The sequence below is a fragment of the Lutjanus erythropterus genome, chromosome 10 (genome assembly GCF_056507025.1).
Source record: "Lutjanus erythropterus isolate fLutEry1 chromosome 10, fLutEry1.hap2, whole genome shotgun sequence".
Taxonomy (NCBI): Eukaryota; Metazoa; Chordata; class Actinopteri; order Lutjaniformes; family Lutjanidae; genus Lutjanus; species Lutjanus erythropterus.
Window position 1 is genome coordinate 25,613,703 of NC_139326.1, and position 17,966 is coordinate 25,631,668.

Consider the following 17,966-nt stretch of genomic DNA (forward strand, 5'->3'; position numbering starts at 1 on the left):
TTATTGGTAATACCTGTGTTTACCCTAGTATTTCATATGAATATGGCTGCCATTAAAAGGTCTACTTTTATTCAGTCTTACTTTAACTTGAAAGTTTTCAACTAGCTTCTGATACATTTGCCCCAACAACTTTTTATGACAAACATTTTATGATGCAAATAATGAAGACTGCATGAATGGGTAAAACAATTGTATTTTAATGTTTTGTGGTAGACATGCAATTACACAACATACACACTCTTATATAAATGAATTGGCTGTAGATTACATTATACAAACAAGTCATGTCATTTCACATTCAAAATATCCAACAAGAAATAAGTTAGGTGTTGTATACCCTTTGAGTACATTAATCAGTTTTCACTGGGGTTTGTTTCAGACAGAGTGCGCTATTTTATTTAAAAAAATGTATCACCTCTATGGTCAAATGTTCAGACAACAATACATTTCCACATGTATCATGTCCAATCCTGAGTCACTGCAAGTTCATGTCTTTGATTCATCAATCTATGCTTGTAAAACCCTATTGCCATACACTATATTATCAAAAATACATTGTAAAAAGGGTTGGCTGTGCACAAACAGGGTAAGGCTTTGGACTGCATGATATCCTTTCACAGTTAGTGATTTCTTTCAGTGAATAAGCCAGTTAAAAAATCAGCAGTATAAAACCCTCCACTGAGAAATTTTATTTCACTTTTTATCCATTTTCTGATTGTATGTCCATATCTCAGATAAACCATCATCCTTCTTAGTTCCTGAGATATTGAATAATCCTTTTTATTCAGACGTCCCTCAAGAATATATGCATTTTCAGCCTTTTTTTTTTTAAATTTTCCAGTGGCTTTTTGCTTTACATTCATGTCTTCTTCCTGTCAAACATCGTCAACTATTCCTGTCGAAGAGGGCGACAGAGACAGGTAACGTCCTCCTCTGGATCTACAGTGTCAGACACACAGACAGAATGAATGATTATGGAAATCTGTTTAACACAAGATCAAGTTCTCGGGACCATATTGTTATTTAGCTCCAATTTAACACTATGTTTGATTAATTTTGCAAAAACAAAAACATTAACATACCTTGTGTTTGGTGGTTCTTTATCACTGGAATTGTCTTGAAGTAAACTTCTCTGCTGCTCCTCCATCTCCCCATCTCCTCTGCTGAGTGTTATGACTGAGAAAGACAGAGAGCAATGTATACACAGTGTACTGTAAGCATGCAGCCCACGAAACGTTAAAGGAATAGTTCAGATTATTTGAAGTGGAGTTGTATGTGGAATTTATTCATAGTCAGTGTATTAGACACAGTACATGCTACTTAGCTTCTTTGCTAGTACTCATGCTCAAACTTGGGGCGTGCCAAGCTGCCTAAATAACTCCTCCTGTGACTTGTAGATGTTTGACTATGCATGTGGGATAAAACACTGAAGCAAACTAGAAATAAGTTGCCATGGGAACATGGAATGGAGAGTTAATGGGTGGTGCATAGTCCAAAGTAATCCAACCTGACCCACTGTTTCTATCGACCGTGCATGGGTGGGGTGACTTATGGTTGAAATGGCAGGTGTTCAGTTTCCTGCACTGAGCGGTGAGTCTGGTGCCAAATATCTATAAACAAACTCTTAAACTAATACAAATTTACATCAAATGAAATCGAGCCCAGTCTGGTCATGGTCATGCCAGTTTCAGTAGTTGTGAGTGTCAGTTTTATTTAATTCCTACCACTGCTGTGGTCATCCTTTAACTCAGTGTAACCTGCTCTGGCCCGCCAAGTATCCCACTGGACTCCTTTCCGCTCCCTCCAGCTCTGAAACAGTCAACCACAAATGCTCATAAAAAGCTTGACACGCTTAACAGAAACCAGTGGAACCAAAGAGTCTCTCAGAAAATATTAAGAGACTGATTAAGTTTGAGATGTTTTAGTAGGATATGATTTTCTAACCCATTCTCGATTTTCTCCACCCTTAGCTTTCTGCCTTTTTCTTCTTTCTACAAACAAAACAAAAATCATGAGATATAGAACAACTTTGTATTAAGGTACAAGAATTAAATAGTAAAACAAAAGTAGTAAGTAGTAAAAGTAAAAGTGTGAGCCAGTGAATAAAGGCAATAAAAGAGCCAAATAAATACAGCACCTTTAAACAGATACATCAGAAACTGTGAGTGATGAAAGTACCTCTTCTGATGAGTGTCCTGCCTTCATCGACCAGGTCAGAGGTCAACTCATTGTCAGTGATGTACTGCTGCATGCCCAGGAGGTTCAAACAGCGAGAACCCAGGCTATAAGCATGCACACAATTACAAATATACTGTTAAACATATACTCTTTGTGCCACATAAAGAAGTAGATTTGATTGATAAAATGCTCTCAGAGCCAGTTCTTCCTGTGAATTACTGATCTGTGATCCAACAAAAGAGGGGGGGATTTAAAAGGAAATATGCAATATTTTAAGAATAGTGTTACATATCTGCATAATAAATCACTTAACACAAACATGAGACTGCATCAGTCCTGCATTCATGAGGTGTTGGAATAATCAAAAACATTAATTCTCAAAGTCCAGACTGGGAAAATTCATGTGAACCTAGAAAGTCTGTGAAAATTTTGGTCATTTGTTGTTTTGTCTGTTGACATCATATATGCAGAAACATGTTGGACTACCGTCAGTGCTGGGTTGATGGCAAGAAACTTTATTAATTCATGAACTGCATATCAATTTAATTCTCGCATACAATTTGATATGTTATGTTTGATATGTAATGATAGTTTCAGCCAACCCGACCCATGTTGTAGCATCATCCTGACGAGTCACATGCAAGTCTCAAGTCTTAACCTTCAAGCCTCAAACAAGTCCCAAGTTACTGTGATGAGAATCAAGCGAGTCAAGTCGAGTCATTGCACAGGTCAAGCACATCACAAGTCATGTGAAATTCTCATGATACCCCACAGTTTCCACATTTAAATGAGATAAAAGACAGTAGAGCTGCAACAATGAATCAACTATTATTTGATTATTAATTAAATTAATTAAGGAAAAAGGTCACAGTTGTCTGATTCCAGCTTCTAAAATGTGAAAATGAATAGCATCTCTGACAGTAAACTGAATATCTCTGGGTTGTGGACAAAACAAGACATCTGAGGACATCATCTTGGGTCATCTCTGGGAAACACTGATCAATATTTTTTCACCATTTTCTGAAATTCTATCAGCCAAACAATGAATTGATTTATCGGTAAAATAACTGACAGATTACTTGACAAAAAAAGTTATCGTTAGTCGCAGGCCTAACAGACAGTGATCATGAGAAGTTGAGTTTGACTGTTTTTTTAAATTTGATCATTTTTGGACTAGCCGTCAATGACAGCTGTCTCATGTTTTGGCCCTTTTGCCGGTCTGCCAAGAAAAATGCAAATTTTTATTTTCAAAAAGTCAAGTCTTTTTGAGTCATCTGTTATAAATCTAAGTCAAGTCTCACATCATGAATACCAAGCCAAAGTTGAGTCTTTAATCTGTTTTAGTCAAGTTAGTTTCAAGTCCTCAAATTTATGACTTCAGTCAAGTCATGTGACTCAAGCCCCTGCCTCTGCCATGAAGACACACAGCTAAATCCAGCTAATTCACCATTGATAATACCATGATATAAGAATTACAGCCACTGATGTTGGATTTTAAAGGCAGATACTGATATACACATTTATGGAAAGATATATGCTAATATATTAGCAATTTATTGATTATAGTCAATAATTACCTTTATTGATGTTGATAGATAGATGAAAGAAGTTTTTAGTTGCTAACGGCTTACCTGTAAAAAGTGGCAATGCAGATCAGCAAGACGAGCATGGGATAATAAATGTAGAACCAATCAGATATGAAAGACAGCACACGCATGGAGCCCATGATCTGACAGAGACACAGCAAGGGGAATAATGCATTGCTCCATTTGATTTAAACACAAGGAGATTTAGACATTTCTGCATATCTTTTAGTGATCATATACATTAACATTTTCTGAAAGGTCTGACTGGTGCAGTGCGCCGCTGCATGAGCAGTATTAGTAATGTTTCTGCAACCACAGCCATTTTTAAATCCCAGCAGCAAAATTTGCCTCTGACAGGCTCAGATTATTATTCTATGCGTCTGACAACATTTTGGAAAGGATCCCCTTTTGATTAACCAGAAACAGTCATTATCACTTCTGTCAAAGGCACCAGACTCCATCAACAAATACACTAAGTTTACCTTGCAGATCACTGTAAAAAAAAAAAAAAAAAGTTAAAACATTCATAGACATTAGAAAATCTAAATGTATGTATTACAGATTCTTGTGGTTAAAATCAAAATTCATAGAGGTTTATTCTTTGGAGAGTCAAAAATGCTTATAGTTGTCTTTGACAGTATGCGCATGTTTGTGTGGGACCTACAGAGGTGTAGGACGTCTGTATTCTGTCCTGGTGTGAGATGGCAGAGTCCATGTGAATCAGGCCCAGAAAGTTGAGGCACAAAGGAGGAGTCAGACGACAAAACAACCTGAGAGCAAAAAACAAAGAGAGGCAACCTGATACCATCATACAATGGGAGGAAAACACATTGAACTTTGCTTCTTCTTTTCAAATTGGGCCCTACAATACAACTTATTGTTAAAAAAACAACAACAAGTGTTTAAGAACACTGTGCCTCTTAAACCTGTAATGTGAAATAAATATAAATTTGAAAAAGACTACTGATTTAGAAGGCGGAAGGCTGTCATGAGGAACCTACATGCCACTGAACAGCAGGCTGTAAGCATCAGTCTGGTGATGTGGCACTAGGTAATAGTAGTCGAAAACTCGTATCTTGAAGACTGTGGAGTAGACACACACACAGAGGAAGAGGATGCTGACAAAGCACACCATCTGGTGGAGAGAAACAGAACAGAAAAAGGAGGCAGGTTAGCTCGTTCAATAATGTTCCCAAGTAACAAGTCAAAACTCTGAATGCTGAACGCTGAATCTGTGCCTACCTCGATACAAATGTAGTTGTGTTGTTTTTCAGACATGCGAACGAACACAGCAAAGAGGGAGAGGACGGGGCGTGTGCTGGAGAAAGTGCACTCGGACCAGACTACTGCCACCGAGAGCAGACACAGGACGACTGCCAGCAGCCTGTAGAAACTCTGCCTGAACACACACTCCCAGTACCACTCTGAGAAGGACACAAACACACCCAAGTATGAGTACAAACGTTGGAGGAACAATCAAACTGACATTTCAGTTACTCATGTAAGTTCACAGATGAATCACATATGCATTCACTGTCTTTTATAAATTAACAGAGTATTAAACATCATGCTATTCTAAAGCATCCTAGGTATCCCAGAGAGTTTAATTATACAGTTTTATACATCAATATTTTACTGTCACTTGTTTTAATATATTAATATTCCTCAATCCGGTAAAATTGGATATGCCTATTCACCCTTATACATGCCACTTCTGTTTGACAGTTAGATCTATCTGATCCCCAACAGGCCAAATAACTGAAGTACTGGAGTCTGTTGCAAAAGTGTGTTGGTTTATTCACACCTGAGTCTCAGAGAAGGACTGCATCTTGTTAGCTTTTTGTACTCATACATTTTTGGTATATATTGCCTCAATGAAATTCATTGAATTCATTGATCATATGCAAATTTGGTTTTTCATACATTTTGGGGCATGGCGTTTCATTTGTTTTTTAAAACTGGCAGAATATTATTGTATTTTATATATTTTCACTTAATGTTAATCACTGCTGTAATGACTATTTGTAGTTTCCTATCTTTTTATATGGTTCACAGGCTGTTCTTTTAGTGCCCTCTATGGGCTACGTACTATAATGCCATACATTTATAGCATTATTTCACCAGAGGAAAAAGTAATTGTGAGCTTTTTTCAATGGCTGTCTGTACAACTCAATATTAGGCAAGACTTATTGACCCTTGTTGTCATTTTATAGAGTTTATGTTTTTGACTGGGTAGAAAAATCTTTGAAACAGCACTTTAACATCACTAAAACTCAGAACAGAGACTAATACAATTATTTTATGTTTAGCAGCTTTTCAAAGTAGTGATACCCACACCACTAATTCATCTGAATAATGGAAATCAGGGGATACATTAGGACGTTGCATAGCAATTATCAAACTATTTGATAACCAAAATGTCCAAAAAAGTAATACTTCAATGCAGAGCTTATAAAATAAGGGCCATAGGACAGTTACATTAGCTACATTAGTAAAATACATATAAATAATCAGGTTATCTCTAAGAAGTCTCAACCTTTACTCTGCATTTTCAGTCAGATTTGGAGGGAAATGCAATAGATTGCCATACGGTCCTTCACAGGAAGATGGTGCTGTTCTTCCAGAGCAAACAAAGCTAAAGCATCCAGATATTTTGGTGAATATGGACAAGAAGAAACAAGGGGGTAATGGGAAACGAGGTCTTAATGCAAAGGAACACTTGCAAAATGAATAGCTGTTGAATACCAGGAGGTAGAAGTGACCAGTCATCTTGGTCATGGTCTCATTTATTTACTTTAATTATACCAAAGTAACAGCAGCAATGTGAAAATGATGTCTGCTTTTTAAAAGTTGCACATACAACCTTTAAGAGCATTTATCTGGAAATCTGTGTCTACATTTGTTCTTTCTAGAAGACCTGAATGACTAAAATGAAAAATAAGCAGAATTACAGATCCCTTGGAGCCAGTGTTGATGAGAAATTTGTCCAGTGGTAGAAATTATATCTTTTAAGAAGTCAAAGAAACACTAGCAGGATATTTAAAGTCCAAGAAGTTTGTCTCTTAGTTTTTCTTTTTTGTTTATGAGACTTGATTTTCTCAACTACATTTCAATCATAGGAACCAAAATTTTGTAATCAAAATGTGCTAACTTTCCATTTGTAAATTCGAGATTGTGTTACTGACTGAACTCACCCACAGTAGGAGTGTAAATGAACTTCTGGATCCAGCTGTGGTTTTGTTCTGAGTCTAAACTGTGGACGAACTGTCGAACTGTGCTGGTCTGGCTTTTAGCTACATCTTGTAGATGAAAGGCTTCATCTAACAAGATGGACCACTGAACCCGTCTCTGATTGCATCTCTGCACTGCAGTGATCACCTGAAACACACACAATTATTATTTACATGTGCTGTCATAATTTACCATTATTTCCTTTAAAGTAACAGTACAATATTCAAAATATTAAGAACAAAAATTACTTTTTCATGCAGATTAATTAGGTATTTTTTGGTGGGAAGGGCATTCTGTTCACCACCAGAGCTCTCCACATTTCTCTCCATCTCTTCTCGGTACTGGGTGGGACACTGAAACAAGATGGCACTTACATGATGACTCTAAATGCAACATTAAATGTTGGTTTTACACACAAAAAAGTAAATTGTGAATTTGTCTCATGTATTTCTCACCTTTGTCAAAATGGTGTCCACACACTTCCTAAGACGGCGGTTGTGCCTGACGGATTCATGGACGGCTGCCACATCCTGATAACAAGAACATATTTTTTTTATCTTTATATGTTGTGGTGGAAATTCTGTATTTACTGTTCATATTTTTCTCGTTTGCTTCTTTAATTTTATATATTAACTATATGTGTTTGTTAAAGTGTGATTCCTGTCCCAGCTCTGTGTGTGCAGGTCAGCTTGATCTTCAGTGTGCAGTGTGACCTTTGACCAAAGAATTCCCCTTTTCTGTGAGAAGCTCTTGTCTTTTAATTCTCACACACATAAATTAGAGAATGTCTGTCTCTGGAGGGAGAAGGAGTTAAGAAATGTTTTGAGTGCTTGTAATTTTTTAACTGAAAAAAATGAAAGGATCTCTGTTACAATAACTTTCACTTTTGTTTGCCACTGCTGGGAGGAAAATGAGAAGACAAATCTAGCTCTAAAATTTGACCGTGAGACGGCTCCAAGGCATAAAAGAAGTGGACAGCTTCTCTCTGTGTGCACAGTATGAATGAACCTCTGTTTTATGTACCATTAATAATGGTCTGACAATACTGAAAAGAATTTTTGTCTTGTGGAATTGCAGAATTGCCTTGACATGGGTACAAAAAAAAAATTTCCACATGCAAAGTCTGATCAAAACCCTTTCAGGTTTAGCATCTGCTGGAATCTGTTCCCTTAAAAAGTGTTTATCAAACTTCACCTCCATCACATCTGCCAGGTTCTCCTCAGCTGATGCCTTCTCTGTAGCCATTTTTGCTGTATTGAAGTAGGTCTTGTAGAGCAGGTTACCATGGGAAGATGAGAGCCAATAAGAACGCGGGATTTCTACCAGGCCATAGCCTAGCAACAGCACCAGAAGGAAGAGGCCCCAGGTGTTGGCAGCTGTAATGCCGATGGTGTGGAACTGTCCCCTTCACAGGTTTTACAAAGAAAATCAATAACTGACATACCAGCTTTGAAAACATAACTTTAGTCCACTCACCAGAGCTGTAAATTATTTCTTTTTTCTTTTTGTTCAGCATCGTTTACTCCCATTAGTAGTATAATATTTCTTGGATTTGACCTACCATGAGAGCTGCCACTCTGGGTGAACAGCCACATAAATGAGCAGAGAGATGAAGATAAGGAGGTAGGTGCCATAATAGATTGCATTTTCAGTGACAGCTGTTTCAATCTTTTTAACTGTGGAGAAAGCTCCTGAGCTAGCGTAAGACTTCATGAAGGGCAACAGCAGCCTGTACACACACACACACACACACACACACACACACACACACACACACACACACACACAAGAACAGATTCAATATACCAAAATACAACATGTAACAAGCAGCTGTCAACATCACCTATCATTGCATTACATTTACACACATTCTTTTTGCATGGCATTTTTTTCATATTACTATCTAGCACATATTTGTATGAAGGTTTGCACATTTCTTGGGGAACAATTTGCACATTCCTATACAGAACTGTACAGCTCTTTCTTGTAAATAACATACTTTTACACTTTTAGTAATATTTTTCCACATATTATTGTTATTACTTTCTATTTGTGCTTCTTGATTTTCAGCTTTTGCTTTTTATCTTGCATGTCTGATAAGATCATACCAAGTAAGGAACTGGGAAGTCCAGTATACAACTTTCCAGAACACCGGTAGAATGCCATCGGGGATATAACTCCATGGTTTCCCACAGGCCTCTGGTACACTGTAACACACACACAGAAAAATGTAAGCTTATGCATATAGATACATACAGTGTCATTAAATGCACATTGAATTGCACTGATGTGTACAGCAGTCTAACACAGTGTTGTTTTGAATACTAACACTTGGTGTCGCCAAAGTTTAAATGTTCAAATCGCGCAGTTAGTTTTCACTGATATTACTTCATGGTGAAGAAATTGTGAGGATTTTTTAAAACTAAGTAGACCCAGATTCAGTGGTGGACTGTTTGCAGCACCGGAAAATTGTTTATAAAATAATTTCTTTCCACAAACCGCTGGAATTTCATTCAGCTTCATTCTACCGGGGTGGAGGTAGAAACATCAGACATGAATATCAAATATTGGTCAAGTGATATCAGTACTATCTGTGAGGCTAAGCACCATAAGATATACGTGACAGACCCAGCCTGCTAAGTCAATATTGTATACTCATTATTGGAAGTGTTATCCACCCCGATCTGCAAACACATTCAAACTGAGTTCTACACTGAACACAGGTCAGGTCATTCATTCATCATTGTATGAGGTATTTATCCATAGTTAGTATTTTACCTTCAGTAGATGATATGCCCCATGTTTGGAGAAGCAGAGATGAGTACCAGCACAGAAGTTAAACAATGTACCGCTCTGGACAGGGTCAGCAGTGTATTTTAACCACTTAAAACAAATCCTGTCTAAAACAAAAAGCAACATCAGTTTAAGTGAATGCTACATTTAGAATTCACAGCTTTACGTTACTGTCAGGCAGCCCTTTCTGATGGGAAACTGCCGTTATATATAACTTTAATCCCCAGAATATAGGAGTTGCTGTTCTATCACTGCCCCCATTGCTTAGCTTGTTTGTGTTACTGTGTGACACTGGTGTTTTAAAGGGTTAGTGCAAATTCACCAAAGTCACACAATAACACTAATTCACTTATCGGATGAGGCAGCAGTAGACCAGCAGCACCCATGTTATGTGAGATAAAATTACCATTGCCAAAGGAGATGGTGACAGCAATATTTGGCTTATATAACCTCAGCTTTTTTCTGTGAGAAAAGTGTATCTGATGGTAAAGTTGAGTGGTGAAAATATTCTAAATATAAATATAACATACACTTAAAGTGATACAGATTTTTTTAGGTGGATCTTTTTTAAGTGGCTGAAATAAATTTTGCTGCTGACCAACATCCACAGTGGTTCATTCCTTAGTTTGTGTGCTGGTGCTCCTCTCTGCTTCTCCAAGCTGGGGCAGTGCCACCTGCTATTTATTGAAAGCAATGACACTGACTATTGATAAGTACATCATACAACTCATTTCACAAAAAACTCCAAAGCATCCCTTTAAGAACTGAGAGATCAAGAAATGAGACTGAAAACCACACAGCTTGGATTTAGAAGTGTTAGTATTTGATGTTTAGATTAAAACTGTTCGACTCATGTGCTGCTTGGATGTTGTTTGTTGATACATATTGTTCAATATCAACTCAGCCAAAACAATATGAATGTATGTGTGTGTGTGTGTGTACATATACACACACACATTCATATTGTTGTGCAGAGACTATTTGACCAAGAAAAAGGAATCTGGAGTACTGGAACTGATGGACTAACCAAGTCAAAGTCCAGATTTGAATCCTATTGAACAGATCTGAAATTTAGTAGGTTCAAAGATTGATCGCACAAAACTTTCATCTAAAGAAAGTCTATGCTAGAAACTATTTGGAACTCAATAACAAAAGAGACTGTCAAAAAGTACATAAAAACAATGCCAGCAAGAATGCAAGCTGTTATATACAACATACAAAATATTAAGTTTTTTGGATATTATGTCTGGAAAAAGAACTTTGCTATTGGCCAAATAAATAACAATAACATTTTTAGTTTCAAATATATTTTTGAAAGATTTCTAAAATATTTGTTTTCTTGTTTTTACGACAGGTGGTCTAATAAATTTGTTAAGCACTGTATGTATATATGATATTAACCTACCTGACAGTTGGATAAACAGAGAAGTTGTCATCTGTCTGATTAAAGCCTCCTGCTGGAGTTACAGGTGTGGAGTGGTTTGCATTGTCAAGAAGACACTGCTTGTAGATGGTCTAAAAGAGAAGTTTAAACAGACAGTCAGACAAACACTCCATGAAAGGCATGAAAAAACCTATTCATTACATTACAATGGTACAAATAAGACACCAGAGGTAAGAGCAGCATAAATGAACACAAAAATATCACTCATCATTGTCAAAAACACACAAACTCACTTCCTGTTGATCCTGTTTTTTTTGCACAGTGCAAAACATGGTTTTTATTGACAATTTTAACCTCTTCTGGAACCGTCAGTCTTTTTATTTAAAGGACTGCATCCGCCCTAGCAGGCTGGGTGCTCGTATTTTAACGCACAACATATTCCATACAGTTCTTAATGCTCCAGCAATCTGACTACGTCTGGCTATACTTTGCAATAAGTCTTTCATAATTAATGATATGATTGTCACATAACAATTTTGACTTTTTTATGGTGACTGAGACCTGGCTGACCTCAGCAGACTCTGCTGCTGTAATAGAGGCTACTCCCCCAGATTTTAAGCATTTTCATCTCCCTCGTCCCTCTGAAAGTGGTGGTGGATTAACAGTCGTTTATAAGAAATGTTTTAAGTGCCCTCTTGTTTCTTTTGGGAACTTTGTTTCTTTTGAGGTTTTAAGCTTTATTATCACTGGTCCTACTCCTCTTGTATGTATTTTAGTCTATAGACCACCAGGATATAACAATTTTATTTCTGAATTTTCTGAACTCCTATCTATTGTTCTATCTAAATATGAGAGAGTGCTTATCCTGGGTGATTTTAACATTTAGATTTGAGTGCCACATTTAACACAATTGATCACGCCATCCTTTTGCACCGTTTAGAAGCTTGGGTTAGTATTAAGGGAACTGCCCTACAACTGCTGCTTTCTAATAGAACCAGTTCAGTCATGGTATCAAATGTATGTTCCTCTGTCACTCAGGTTAACTGTGGTGTTCCGCAAGGGTCCATCCTCGGCCCTCTGCTGTTTTCAATCTACATGCTCCCTCTGAGCCAGATCATTCAAAACCATGGTATCGCCCATCACTGTTATGCGGATAATACACAGTTATACATCCCCCTTCAATCCAGTAACTCCAGTGCTTTAGATAATCTTCATGCTTGCCTCAATGATATAAAATGTTGTCCCAAATTTTTTTTAAAACTTAATGATGATAAATCGGAGGTCTTAATAGTGGGTCAAATCCACCCCATGAGCCTACCTTTCAGTAAACTTGGCTCTCTCAATCAAAATGTTAGACAGTAAAAAATCTTGGCATAATTTTTGATGTGGACCTTGGTTTTGAGGCTCATGTTAAAAGTGTTGTCCAGTCTTGCTCCTATCAGCTCAAAAAAAAAAATAGCAAAGATAAGGTCCCCTACCGATTTGCACAAAATTATTCACGCTTTTATTTTTCCTCGATTAGATTAGTGCAGTGCACTTCATGCTGGCATCAACCTGAGCTCCATCCATTGTCTCCAACTAGTACAAAACGCTGCTGCTCGAATTTTAACAGGCACAAAAAGATTTGGACATATTATTCCGGTGCTAGCTAACCTACACTGGCTCCTGGTTTTATTTCATATTGATTTTAAAATTCTGTTTTTAACTTTTAAAGCATTGAACGGCCTTGCTCCAAATTACTTGAAGGACCTTTTGATCCCTTATTATGGATGCAGCTCTCCTGGTTGTCCCCAGATCCTGGCTCATGTCTAAAGGTGACCGGGCGTTTGCGGTCAGAGCCCCTAGGCTTTGGAACAGTCTCCCTATCGAGATCAGACAGGCTACTTCATTAGCTTCTTTTAAATCTTTGCTCAGAACCTTCCTTTATTTTATCCCTGTACTTGTGATGTCTCTATTTGGTTCCTTTTACCTTATGCATTTTTACCTGCATTTGCTTTTATTTTGTGTTGTTTTACTTGCTGTTTCTTTCTTTGTTTTTGGCTACTCATATTTTTTATTTACTGTAAAGCACTTTGTAACTTTAAGAAAAGTGCTATATAAATACAGATTATCATTATTATGATTATTATTATTATCATTATTATTATTATTATCATTATTATTATTATTATTATTATTATTATTAATATTATTATTATTATCCTGAGAAAATCAACAACTTGAAAAAACTGTCTTTATCAAACAATAAAAATACATCTGTTTTTAGTCCTTTTTGGTCTTTCCTTCACACAAAGTGCTTCTCAATTCCGTCTTTAATGAAAGAAAAGTAGTCAAGTATGATCTCAGCCTGTGCACAAAAACTGGCATTGTGTGACTTTGGCATTGAATTCTATATGTACAATAGTAAAACAAAGCGGCAGTCAGTCTTTTAATGAAATAAAATAAAAATGACAAAATAAAATAAACTCTGTTAGATCAGGGTAGATACTGAAATATGCGATTCTATGATATTTTAACTATTGTCCTCAGTAACAATTATCCCTAATGGTTATTGAGGCAAAAAAAAAAGTCAGCACACTTTAAAGAGCTGCAGTAGTTTCATACCGTGCTGACATCGAATGGCAGGATGAAAATGATGAGGAAGCAGAGGTACCAGGACAACAGCGTCCCCAGGAGAACCATCCGTTGCTGCTTCCGAAGATCTCCATAACACTGGAGGAGGTAGAGGGCCAAGAAGAAGACAAGCACGACCACCACACCCAACACAGCACCACTCATAGTGATGAATGAGCAGACAGACGTCAAGAGGTCATGATGACAGACTGGAAGAGGGAGCAGGAGAGATAAACACAGAGAGAGAGAGAGAGAGGGTGAAAAGAGGACCTTATTGGACAAACTGCAAACAGATATCAGCTGTTATCTGCTGGATAACAAAGAGAAACAGCCTGACCTGAACACTGAAGGCAAAACACACACGACACAGCACTGGGGTAAGAAGGAAGAGAGCAGGGGGAAATGAAATAAGAAAAGTTGATAAGAGGAAAAATAAAAAGAAGACAGATATTTGGCCGTTTAGAGAGTTAAGAGACCACACCAGTCAAGGCTTAAGGATAAGGATTTCCTGCTTGCCTGGGCAAGGCAAGGAAAGTGCCATGTCAGGCAAGTAAATCAGGTAACTCACTTGCCAAAAGGGGCAAGTGGTACAAAGAATTAAACTATTTTGATAATCAATACATTTTTAAGGTAACGTTTCATGCAAAATGGCAGAAAATTCTGATTTCAGTCTCTCAAATATGGCGATTTCCAATTTTACACTGGATATCTTTGGGTTTCAGACAGACAAAATGAGACATTTAAAGACATGTTGCACTTTGAAAAACTGGGAAGGACATTTTGATCATTTTCCAGGGCTGCAACGATTATATTTTTTAGTGGATTCACTGGTTGATTATTTTCTTGATTAATCAATTAATAGTTGTTTGTTTCAAATTGTCAGAAAATGGTGAAAAACATCGATCAATGCCAGCCCAGGATGAGGATCTCTAGTGTAATGTTTTTCTCACAACCATAAGATAACCAGTTTACTGTCATAGAAGTAAACATTTCTGACTTTTTTTTCTTAGAAATTTACTCAAAGTGATAAATGAAGTATCAAAACAGTTGGACATTAATTTAATAATGTAGTAATAATTGATTAAGCAATTCATTGTTGCAGCCCTACCATTTTTTTGAATTTTTAATAGATGTTGCAGCCCAATGACAACAGTCAATTTGTGCAGGGGCAAGTAAAAATTGACTTGGGGCAAGGAGATTTCTGACCATCTGCCCAAACCAGGCAAACACATTAAGACTGAACCCTGCCATACCAGTGGTTTTGCATGTTTTATACCATTTACTGCAAATCACATATACTTTAGGCTGCATTACAGCTAATCATTCTGTAAATAGTGCTCTGGTTTAAAACAAATCAATACACTTGTATTCTTAGTGCCCTTTCATTAATTTTTGTTAGAAAAAGAAAACATGGATGTCAAGCACACAGCAGTCACAAATTTCAGACCAGAATGCAGTCTGAACAAACAAGTGATACTTATTGTAGAAAATGTTGTTAAGCAGCAGCTTCAGTACAAATTAATCTGTATCAGACTTCTGCCTTAAAACAGTATTAGTGAAACCCAAGTGCTAAAGCACTGCCAAAATCTTCTATTTGTAAAAGCAAAATAGTATATTGTTGTTCAGTGCCAAAATACCGAATTGTTTTGTACATTTGTAGACTGTGATCTGTATATTATAATAAACACATAATGACAGTAGAAGTAGGTTGTGTAATTTTGTTTGTATACAACTGTGACAATTCATGCAGACTTCATGTTTACTGTGACGATGACACGACGGTAAGAAAAGCCTATTGATTTTAATTCTGAATTATTTAACATTTTTCTGCCAGTGACTGAAATCTGGTGACCACTAATTATTTTCGTTTATTCTGTCATGTTTGATTTCTAAACATAAACAGCAACTCACAGTACTGTGGTCTCGTATTGTTGATCGTCGGTTCAGATTTAAACGGAGAGCAAACAGCCACAGTAAACCAACACAAACTCTCACCTTTTCAGTTTCTTCTGTCCGGCTGAAGCTTGTAAACCGGCGAACCGTCGGAACTTCTTGGCACGTCGTGCTCCTCAGACGTGGAGTCAAGACAAAACGTACACTACCTTTGAAACTACATTACGTAACGGCCGTACAACGTGCTCTCTCTCTGTGGCCCGCGGAGTTCTGGGTATTGTAGGCGCAAACCAGAGACGAAACAAATTACTTTACACTCAAGTATTGTACTTAAGCGTGTACAAGTACAAACGTGAGATGCTTGTACTTTTAAGTCTTTTATTTTCACGTCACTTTCTATTTCTATTTTTACTTCAATACAATTGTTTGGCAGCTTCGTTACTAATTATTTTAGAAATTAAGCATACAAACAATCAAATCAGTTCACGGAGAAATGAAATGAAATGAAAATGAATAAAAAAACTAAAATAAAAACTAAAAAATGTAATTAAACTAAAAATTTATTGCTCCAACTGACTGCATTTACCATCAGTACTGACTGGATAAACACATGAAAAGTTCCAAAGTTGCCCTTCGAAGGAAGGAGTGGTCAATCTTTCTGATCATTTGATTCAATGAGAAAAAAAAAACAAAAAACAGCACATGCATTTTTTAACAATCAGAACTTTTACATTAATCAGAAATCAGTAATAATATTGTAGAAGATGTAGATGAACAGTTAAACTGAACAAAATGTATTTTCAGAGCAGTGGGCTTTTATTTTCAGGGTAACAGGCTGAACTTTACATCAACTGACAGAGTTATAAACAGCTGATCAACTGACAGTGGAGGACTCATCCTCACTTGTTATTGTCAGTTGACCACGTTGTCATCGTCCTGCGCTCCTGCAGTGTTTCACTTTGCTCCCAGAGTCTGGGGAGGTGGAAGCTGGTGGAGACAATTCACTTCAACCATAGGTTGTATATTAAATAGGATTTCAACCTATTTAATAGACTATCTATGTCAATAACTCACTATTTGGGCTGCAGTGTGAAAGATAAACGATTCGGTGTATTGATTATGGGATTCTTTGTCTCTCAGTTGTAAGGAAGGAAGATAACTGTAAGTTTGAGAGTAAAATCAATGGATCTTTGTACTCAGAAAAGTCACTGTGCTTACACATTGTTAACATCTGAAGAGGAAATGATTGAATCAACATTGTCATGGAATCAGCAACTGTTGTTTTTGCATACAAGGCAAGACACTGTGAAAGACCTTCAGAGAACACTGCTTGAGTCGTCACTTCATGCTGCATGTAGTAAAGAGATCGTCTTGGTAATTCTTCAGAGAACTAGCAACTCTCACTATTTAAACAAAGAATTTTTACAACAACAGTTCTCATTTTTGCATGTGCAAGTCCTACATATTGCTCCTATAAAAGTGAAAATGAATAAAAACCCTGGACTGGAATTTGAACCAAAACAGTGGAACAGGTTTTCTTCCTGGGCTGAAGTCTTCTTCCCTGCAGTGGAATAATAAACAGGAATTAGTCACTAAATAATTGGGCATGTATAGTAATACATACAACATAAAAACAGGTTTCTTGTTTACAAACATTAAAGGGCGTGCACACATTCAGGGGGCGAAACAGCTTTGGTAGCTGGTCAACAGATGTAATCAACATACATTTCACATGATTTTGTAAATCCTTGTTGACTTACTGATAAAAAAAAATAATAATTAAAAACATAAAATTAACATATTATATAAAATATTAGCTAACAATAGTTTACTGTATATTCATCAGGTCTCTGAATGAAATCGCCCCACTAAGTTTGTTATTCAAATAAACGTTAAACTAAGGAGCCGAATCACAAAAACTTTACATGCTGCTGACACGTTCTGTCAATGTTGCTCATCTTACCTAGTTTTGCTGGCTATTGATTCTGTTTATCCTCCTTATTTATTCATATCAGGAGCACTGTTGTAACATTAGTGTCAATAACCTAATTAACTCAAAGTAAAAATGTTTATGATGGCTACATTTGAAAGAAATTCTGTACAAAGCATGAGCCACGTGTGACAGGCGGATATTGATACGATAAGCAATAATTTCACATTTTTGTATTTTCAAAATAAGTTCATATAACTAGGGATGCACAATAAATATCAGTACTGATTAATTATTGACTGATATTGGCCTATCACAATATGTCAGTCTATATCAGTATTGGGAAATATTAGCTGAT

General features: G+C 36.7%; 1 protein-coding gene across 1 annotated transcript; it reads right to left on the reverse strand.

Annotated features, from left to right (window-relative positions):
* Positions 1-176: 176 nt before the first annotated feature.
* On the reverse strand, positions 177-15,924 carry LOC146320508 (G-protein coupled receptor-associated protein LMBRD2B-like). Its single transcript, XM_084728782.1, is given in 18 exon segments — positions 177-939; positions 1,083-1,176; positions 1,683-1,809; positions 1,945-1,991; positions 2,179-2,282; positions 3,810-3,907; positions 4,429-4,534; positions 4,766-4,899; positions 5,007-5,188; positions 6,959-7,142; positions 7,244-7,348; positions 7,451-7,525; positions 8,190-8,400; positions 8,557-8,724; positions 9,104-9,202; positions 11,194-11,303; positions 13,777-13,994; positions 15,781-15,924. Coding segments are annotated over 17 exon segments (2,082 nt in total). The 5' UTR covers positions 13,951-13,994; positions 15,781-15,924; the 3' UTR covers positions 177-875.
* Positions 15,925-17,966: the final 2,042 nt, after the last annotated feature.